The sequence below is a fragment of the Pteropus vampyrus genome, unplaced genomic scaffold (assembly GCF_000151845.1).
Source record: "Pteropus vampyrus isolate Shadow unplaced genomic scaffold, Pvam_2.0 Scaffold241, whole genome shotgun sequence".
In the NCBI taxonomy this organism is placed as follows: domain Eukaryota; kingdom Metazoa; phylum Chordata; class Mammalia; order Chiroptera; family Pteropodidae; genus Pteropus; species Pteropus vampyrus.
Genome location: NW_011889022.1, coordinates 420,354 through 428,998, shown reverse-complemented (window position 1 = coordinate 428,998; position 8,645 = coordinate 420,354). Strand labels below are relative to the sequence as shown.

Here is an 8,645-nt window from a genome sequence, read left to right as displayed (position 1 = left end):
GCTCCGGGGCCGCCCGCCTCCCTCCCGCCCGCCATCTCCTCCATGCGCTGGCTCTCCGCTGCCAACACTCGGGCTCCTGTCCCTGCCCCCCGCCTCCTCCGGGGGAAAGGGGCGCCTCGATTGCAGACTTTGGGAGAGAAGTCAGGGGTGCAGCTCAGTGCCTGCCTCCATGAGGGAGACGTGTCTTTCCAGAACCGCCGGCTGCTGCGTGGGTCAGTCTAAGCCTGGGCTTCACTGCCAAGCTGCCCACCGGCCTGCCGCTGTCAGCCACGGTCTCCGACACCGGCTCTGCCGACAGCGCTTCTCAGTATGATTAGATCTTGGGGCAAGTGACGCCATTTATTAGTCTCCCTCCAACCTCGGCCCTCCTCAGAGCGGGCACCCTTCCCTGCTCATCTCCGGCACCGCCACGTGGCACAGGCGGAACGAAGCCTGCTGCGCGGGATGCGGTCGAGGTGGCGTCCTTGTCCCACCCGGCACTAGTGACCCCCGGGTGTCTTTCAGAGTCAGGGCACCCGGTGCCTTCAGTGCATCTCGGGTATAAATGATAAAATACTTTCACTTTCTTTTCTTTATCCTTTTTTTAAGTCTCACAGAACGCCTTTTCAGGATTCGGTGTTTTCAAATTTGAGGATTTAGTGACATGCAGCCCGTGGTTACCAGATAGCCACACACGAGTAAAGGCCCAGGAGGAGTCCACTGTGGAACTTGAGGATTCTGTTGTCTTCATTCTGGCAGATGAAGTCCAGACATTCTTCAAACGTCCTGTAAACAAAGCCTGAACGAGAAATCACAGGGGGGCTCTGCTGGGGAGGGGGGATTTTCCAGGCCTCGTAGTTCCCAGGAGACCTTCCCACTGGAGGGCGAGGCCTCAGCCCGCAGGCTCTGAGTCCAGGGGCCGTGGACTGCTGCAGCCACGTGACCGCTCCGCCCGTGCCCACCGAGCCCCAGTGTGTGTGCACGTGTGTGCTTACACCACAGACTTCCCTAGTGTCGGCCGGGCAGGAAAGGGGTCTCAACCCGCCCTCCCTGCTCGCGGCCAAGGAGGCCTTAGTGCCCCTGGGACTTGTCCACTGTCCCACCCCGGCCAGCAGCATCTGCATCCCCTTTCAAAGTCCCGCGTGGGGAGGACAGCGCCAGGCTGGCCCCTCTGGTTTAGTATGGACGCTGCCTGCTTGGTGTAAACGGAAGGTTATCAGGATTTGTTTCCCAAATCGCCAGCTGCTGCCAGTGCCTGGAACTCGCACTGCTAGCAACCCAGGCCTTCATTCGAAAGCCCGATGTCACCAAGGGCATCCTGCTAAAACTTAAATGCCCTAGTGAAAGGCACAGAGCGAGCACTGTCCGTCTCTGTCCCTTGTGCGTACACTGATCTGATACTTTCACGGACGGCTTCTGCCCAGCAGGCTCCTCCAGAATGAGGCTCCTCCGTGCTGGTCTCTCAGGACCCTTGACTTTCCAGGAGGAGCCTCCGCTCCACACACCAGGCTCCTGCTTCCCCATCTAGGGGTCCCCAAGCCCCGCCCTGAGAGCGGCCATGCCACACCAGCACGCGTGTCACAGCCCCAGCCTCGAAAATCTGCCGGCCACGCTCACCAGAATAAAGCATGATGTCCAGGCAGACATAATAGAAGGAGGCCTTGCCGAAGATGTGCCCTTCCGCCATGGACAGGTCCCACAGCCACCCCAGGACCTGGATCAGATGCTTGTGTCTGCGGATGAGAAAGGGCCGCTGGGAGGTGGGTGGAGGGGGGAGGTCTGGCTCCCGTTTAGTCTCAGTCTTGCTCGGTCGTTCACGACCAAATCCAACCCTTAAACAGACTTCGGCCCGCTCCCGACCTCCCTCTAGCGGGCTCCCTGTTCAGACGGCTTTTGTGGGCGAGCACGGTCAGCGCCGTGGGGCCTCTGGTCCCCGCGCTGCTCGTCTCTGGGCGTTGCTGCCCCTGCCAGGCATGTCCCCTTCCCTGGAGGCCTGACCCCCGGGCGGGGATGGCCGGCTGCCTCTCTGCCAGTCCCTGGCCGGAGTGACGAGGGAGGGGGCGCGTGGAGGAATTCCAGTGGACAGCGGCGGACCCCAGAGGGTGGTGACTGTCAGTTACATCGTCGCACCGCAAGCTCTCTCCTTTCTGCGCCCTGTGGCCAGGGCGAGGGAGCCCAGAACACTCAGCTTCCACAGCTTCCTGCCCCTGGTTCTGGAAAGTGCTTTGAGTCTGAATACCTGTTTTTCAGGAGGAGACATCTACTGAGCCAGCAGAGGATTCTGTACTGTTTGTTGGGGTTCCGGAGCAGTGCCCACATCTTCTGGGCTCGTGAGCCTGAGGAGAAAACGCTCTTGTCTATTTCAGGGTGTCACATGTAGCTGCATGTGACCTCTTGCTCAGGCTGCCCTTACCTAAGTCAATGGCCAAGTCCAAGTGACCCATCATGAGCTTGGTGTAGCCCAGCGTGGCGGCCGTGTAAGCCACGGTCTCGATGCCCTCGCTCTTCAGGGGGAGGCTGAAGATGTGCTCTATGGCCATGATTTCGTATTTGAACCACACGCCCTGGTCGCCGGCCAGCTGGTGGTGCAGTGAGAACTCCAGGTAGGCTCTGATAATCTGGAAAGGCGGCAGTGGGGAGCAGAGGGGCGAGATGGAGCTGGAAGCCCAAGCGGAGAGCCCGGCGCCCGCCCGGGGTCTGCGGGGCCCACATGTCCATTAAGCTTGGGAATGGAGCTGCCTTAGGGGCAGAACTTAAGCTGAGTTTCTGCCGCTTATTTATCAGGTCGTCCAGGACAAGCTCGATGGCCCCTCTTGCCCACAGAGTCCTTAAACAAAATATGGGAATTTTAATTTTTATGAAAAATAAAAGCGATAGCTGATAAATGCGGATATCTGTCTGCACAGCAGGAAGCCGGGAAAGGACGCGCTGCCAAGGTCAACAGTACTTACCTGCCCGTTGGGGCTGGACAAGAGGTTGAGGGAGGAGAGGAACCTCATTTTTTATTTTATGCATTTCTGTGATGTCTAATTTGTTATAACAGACGCGTAGTAATTTTTTAAAATTTAACAGGAAAGGAAGGTTGCTTCGTTTTTTCAGAGCAGATAACGCTACCAGCAGGGAAAGGCTGCCAGAAACGGACGGCGAACCCAAAGCCGCAAGGAGGCCCAGGACCGCCCGGCTCCACCAGGGGGCCGGGCCGGCTGCTGCGCGTCCCGGGATGGGAAGCTCAGAGGCTGTGCCCGAGGTCACGGTGCGGACAGACGTGGGCCTGGAGGCTCCAGTCTCAGTTCTTTCTGGGTCCGTCTGTGCTCCTGCTCTGAGGACCCCGTCTGCGTCTGAACACCCATGCTCTTCCGGACCTACCCAGCCGTCTTATAAACAAGTGTCTTTTGATTCGCTTTCCAGTTTTGACTGTTCCGCCTCATCTTCCCCTGCCCCCCAGCTCTACCACGTTTTTAGGACAGAGCCCCAAGTATGGAAGAGTAACGCATTTCGTCCCATAAATACTCGATCTGCACCTACTGGGGACAGACACGTTTCCAGGAGCTCAGGGAATGAACAAGATAACAGACAAGGTCCCTGCTCTCACAGGCTTTTCAGGGACCTGGCAGGGGTCACAGGCCACAAGCTCACAACGGAGAACAAAAAACCAGATGGTAACAAGAGCTACTGAAACACGATGACAGGCTAGGGAGGGACCGGGTTAGTCGGTCAAGAAAAAGGAGTCACCGAGGAGGTGACCTTCGGCTGATAAGCAGAGAGCACAGTCAAGGTCAAGAGATGAGCCTTCCAGGCAGAGGAATCGTCTAGTGCAAAGACCCTAAGATGGGACTGAACTTAGATATTTAAGGGACCGGAAGGAGGGAGGAGGACGGCCTCCAGGCCTCTAGGCTTCCGGGCCTCAATCGGTCCTTCTATATCCTTAGGGACCGCGGCTCACCGGGAGGAGCTCGCGGTGGGGACAGACCCCGGCCGGGAGCTCCCGCTCCGCCAGCACCGCGTCCCTTCACCCTCGATAACTAATGATCCCAAGAGGAACTGATCGCACAGGAGAAACCCATAGGTGACGTATTTCTATAAAGAACCAGGTCCCTCTGAGTAGACGGGCTGGATGTCCCCGAACAGCTTCTCGGTCTCGTCTGCCCGAGTGGCAGTCCGCTGCGGCTCGCGTTAGGGCCTCGCGGTCTGGAGTCCTGATTCGCTTCCCCTGGGCTTCTCTCCCCAGATGAGCTGCAGGAAGCTCAAAAGCTGCCACGAGAACACCGTACCTCGAAAGCGTCCTGAGTCTCCAGGGCCGTGTTCACCTGCATTATGGCTGCCAGCTGGGCGTAGTACTTGTAGTGGACGAAGTAGTTCAAGCTGTAGATCTTCCAGAGCAGGGAGAAGCAGGCCGTCTGCTGGTACAGCTGTGCCAGCCTATTCTTCCTGTGACAAGGCAGAGCACACACGCGGGGCACGGAAGTCAGGCGTCAGCGCGCAGTCCCCACCGCAGGCTTCGGGTCGGGTCTGGACGGCCTTGGGCTCGAGCCCGCCCTCCGTCACCAGCATACACCGATTTTCATGAAACACATTTTCTCCACTGCAAAATGGGGACTACGCCATCTACTCTGTGAGGATTCATCAAGATAATTTATGTAAACCAACTGTCGGGTCATTGTTATTTAAATGAAGCTACTTAAAAAGCACGTTTCTATTATTTAATTTAGTCACATTTGATTCTGGTGACAATCCTGTAAGAAAGAAAGGAATAAGGAACCCCATTATAGGCAAGCAGAAGGTGAGACTCAGCTTAAGTAACTCAAAGCCGCACGGTCAGGATGTGGGGGCTCCGGGACTCGCACCCCGTCCGCCTCCAGCCTGGCCTGTCCCGTGTCATTTGCTCCATCGCATGTGCTTGTCAAGAGCCAGCTCTCAGCTCAGTGAGGGAACGGAATGTTTTTAACAATTACATTCCGCTGTGTTCTGTATGCTTCCCCCTAAAATTCGTATGTTGACTCCTATCAAGTCCTGAGGGTGGACCCCTGTCACAGAAGGGGTCCCCCAAGTGCTCCCTGCCCCTTCCACCACGTGAGGACACAACGAGAAGTCTGCGAAACCCTAGGGGCCCTGGCCAGGGCGTGCTGGCTCTGTGACCTCAGAGCGGCCCCGTCTCTGGGGAGTGAGGGGGGCCCCCAGCTCTCCCCGGCTGCTCCTCTTACTCTGGAGATGAGCTCTCTTGGGCCTGCTGATTCATGTAATGAAAGTGTCTTTTTTTCTCAACATGGGTCTGGAGGAACAGGGAGATTAAGTTGCACGGAAAATCTCGGTTGAGGAGTTTCAGAGCCTTCCTCAGGCTCTTCTTGGCGAGCACCATCTGGCCCATGTTGAAACAGACCTGTGGGGACGGGAGGAAAAGCAGCGATTCTGGGCTTCGTCGGTATGCTCCAGCGATCCATATCCTTGGGATTCTTATCCGAAAAAGGTAATTTGTGGCCCAGGGACAAAACCGCCCCTGTGCCTGGCATGACAGGAAAGGTCTCCCGGATGCTCGGGTAAGGACAGTTGAGTGACCAGGATCTGGCATCCGCCGCCGGGGAAGTGTTTGCCCGTTCATGTCTACTTTGTGAGGTTATTAGAAAAATATTTCATGATGATGTCACGACAAGGAAGACCTTGCTGCTGGCGAGTGACGGTGGGGAGTTTGGGTCTCAGCGCTGGGGTTCCGGAGCCTGGGGAAGTGTCTGTGGCGGGCGTCGGGAGGAGGGTGTGAAAGGTACAGGGATGACAGTTACCTCCTCTACGCAAAGTCCCAACGGCAAGTCACGGATCAGTGGTGACTGATCAATTAAATGCTGTCTTACCTGACCTTTGAGGCAATAGAAGGTGGCCGACTCGAAAGTCTGACTCCAGGATTTTTTCTTCTTGAGAGTTTTCAGCAACCTCTCCCCCTCGTTCAAATACGTGTACGCCTGCAAAGAGTTGCAAGCGGGGAGTCGGCGGGGATCCAGACCAGGGCGCGGCCATCGCCCCAGACGCCTCCGAAGGACGAGGCCCGGGAGCCGCCGCCACCTGCCCCCCCAGCACCTGGTCAGCCCCTCACGCCGGATAGGACCGGGGTGCGTCCGGCCCCCACTTAAGATGCAGGTCGCCCCACGTCTATATTTGTCCCCGAATCGCTCACTCTAGAGGGTAAATCTAGAAATCTCCCTGCCTCCCCTGCTGTCACCTTACTGAAATGTCCCCAAGGCAAGTTCCTCCTTTGAGTAATTCCATCCTCAACCCCCCTATTTCCACCAATAGGTGCCCACGGCTAGGAGAAGCCGGTCCGTGCTGGAGGGAGTGACGAGCCACGCCCGCTTCCTTGTCCCCGAGCGCCTCTCCTCGCTTTGTCTTATGACTTTGCTGGGCAGGAGGGTCCTGGCACACGGATCAGCTGGGCAAGGTCAGACTTGAAGATGAAGCAACACCCCGAATCTCACGCAGCCCGAGGGGCATGAGTGGGAGGCAGGAGGAGGGGGAGACAGGAGCTGGCCGCCAGCCCCAGTCCTGCAGATTTTGTCTGATGGGAGAGAGGGTGCTCATGGCACACGCCGGGACCTTGCTCTGGGGCTCGGCTTCCCATTCCCTGGGGATCTCACTCCCTACAGAGCGAAACGGGCATGGGTGCAGGTTTACTAGCGAGTTGGCTCCAGGGATCCCTAACCCTTCTCCCCCTGGGGCTCACTGGCCATCTCTCCTCGTCCCCACATGCGTGTATGAAATTTGCCTAGGAGACATTCATTCTTAACGGAGATAACTGAATGAACTGGGGCTCACGGATCTTTTTAATGTTTTAATTTTCAAATTTTATGTAAATCTAAGGTGTGAAGGTCGGTCAGGCTACTGTGACCAACGGCGACTGTAAAATGTGGAGCAGGCCACCAGGGAGGGCAGGGAGGGGCTGCGCCATGCTGCTCGGCCTGTGAGGCTCTCCCTGAAGCGGCCGGGGTCAGGCAGCCAGGCCCAGAGGAGATTTTCCTCAGGGGAGGTCGCGAAAGCTTAGTCCAGCCGGCTGCTCCAGGGACAGCGACCTGAGGTCAGACAGATGTGGAAACACAGTGGTTTCCAAACCCTCTGGTTGGCTTAGCGTTTCTTCACCTCTGAAACGCCCCCGTGAGGAAACCTGCTCAGCTTGAGCCAGCGCGGGGCTCCCGGCCTTGCTTCACAGTGAGTTCTTCCTATGCGATGCTATGTCTCACATCCCCACTTTTCTAAGGGCATATTGTCCTGGATCCTTATTTACAGTTGCCCTGGAGAAACATTCACCAGGGCTTTGGCCGTCTAAAGGGACGTGTGAGAATTTCGCACGAATTATAAGATTCAAACCAGATTCATACGTATCCAAAGACCTGCAGGCGTCTGGGGAGACGGGGCAAGTGCCGCTCGCTGCAGCATCACCGAGGAAGACCGCCAAGGCCGAAGCATCGCTTCTGTGAGCCCCCTGGGCATCACCTCGGGAACCAGATAGGGGCCCCGCCCTTAAATATGGTAGACAAGTCACGCCAGGTTTCTAAAGGTGGCAGTGTTTTAAATGATGTGTAATGCCGGCTGTGATTTGTTCTAACTCGCTTTTCTTAATCTCAGGTCATTTCCCTTCTGAGCAACTGGATTTGCAAAAGAAAGGGGTGCTGGCAGGAACAGGAACAGGAAGTCACAAAAAGCACACGAGAGCTGCCCTCTGTCTCCCGTCTCTACAAGGTCTCAAGGGTGGAGGACGGCTGGGCAGAAACGGCTTACCATGTAGTTATCGTCCAAGATGAGATAAGCAGATGCAATTTCTAGGAAGTAATACAAGGCTTTCTTGTTTTCTCCCAAAGCCAGAAAATGGTGAGCCAGAGGCATGAGGACCACCTCTAGGATCTCCTCGCACTGGCAAGATTCCAAAGGGATGATGTCTTCCTCAAATGTCCTCATCTTGATTATAACGGAGTCAAAGAAATTCAAGATCCTCTCGCTCATTTCATCGGAACTGTCCAAACGCAGAAACAAATAGGAGTAATAACTTGTAATACGGGATAGCTTTCGACACGAAAATATCTTTAAAAACTAAGAAAAGGGCAAGAAAAGAAAACCCAGTGTGGGTACCGCTGACCGAACGCACCCCCCACCCCCAACATTTCTCCACTTGTACCTAAAAGGCCGGAAGTACTGGCCAGACAAATGATCTCATGACAACTGTTTGTGCTCTGCCTCCTAAAATATTATATGTGCCAGTACCTGAGATTTTCAGAAAACGTATCACACTTCTTAACAATCCCTGTCTTGGAAAGGGTGGTCTCTTCTTTAGCTAGAAAATAAATAAAAATCATATGGTTCATTGAAATACTCCACGTGGCAGAAACATCTGGTGCCCACCAAAGACCCCTTTCGAAATATCGTTGTTGCTGCCCAGCCAGGAACTACATTTCCCGGTCCCCACTGCATCTTAACTGAAGCCCCGCGATTACATGTGCGGGAAAAAAAGGAGAAACAACAACGACTCTCATTCTGTTGAGTGAAGCCACTGAAATGCTGAGGTTTGTTATAGATGACAACATAAACTTAGCTAATTTACCCCGCAGTTACCACAACTACGAATTAACGATCTGGAAGAACGTGGCATCTGTTTTAAGCGGAGAAATAGAGACATTTAAATGTAATACCCC

At 55.4% G+C, this 8,645-nt stretch overlaps 1 protein-coding gene across 1 annotated transcript in view; it reads right to left on the bottom strand.

The window, feature by feature from the left end:
• Positions 1 to 8,645, bottom strand: part of ADCY10 (adenylate cyclase 10) — a 42,223-nt gene that overhangs the window by 2,952 nt on the left and 30,626 nt on the right. The window contains exons 18-26 of the mRNA XM_011374209.2: positions 8,218 to 8,287; positions 7,738 to 7,969; positions 5,823 to 5,930; positions 5,181 to 5,356; positions 4,251 to 4,407; positions 2,393 to 2,597; positions 2,219 to 2,315; positions 1,597 to 1,712; positions 661 to 778 (exon numbers count right to left, since the gene is read on the bottom strand). Of these exons, the coding sequence (XP_011372511.1) occupies positions 661 to 778; positions 1,597 to 1,712; positions 2,219 to 2,315; positions 2,393 to 2,597; positions 4,251 to 4,407; positions 5,181 to 5,356; positions 5,823 to 5,930; positions 7,738 to 7,969; positions 8,218 to 8,287 (1,279 nt within the window). The remainder of the gene's footprint in view (positions 1 to 660; positions 779 to 1,596; positions 1,713 to 2,218; positions 2,316 to 2,392; positions 2,598 to 4,250; positions 4,408 to 5,180; positions 5,357 to 5,822; positions 5,931 to 7,737; positions 7,970 to 8,217; positions 8,288 to 8,645) is intronic.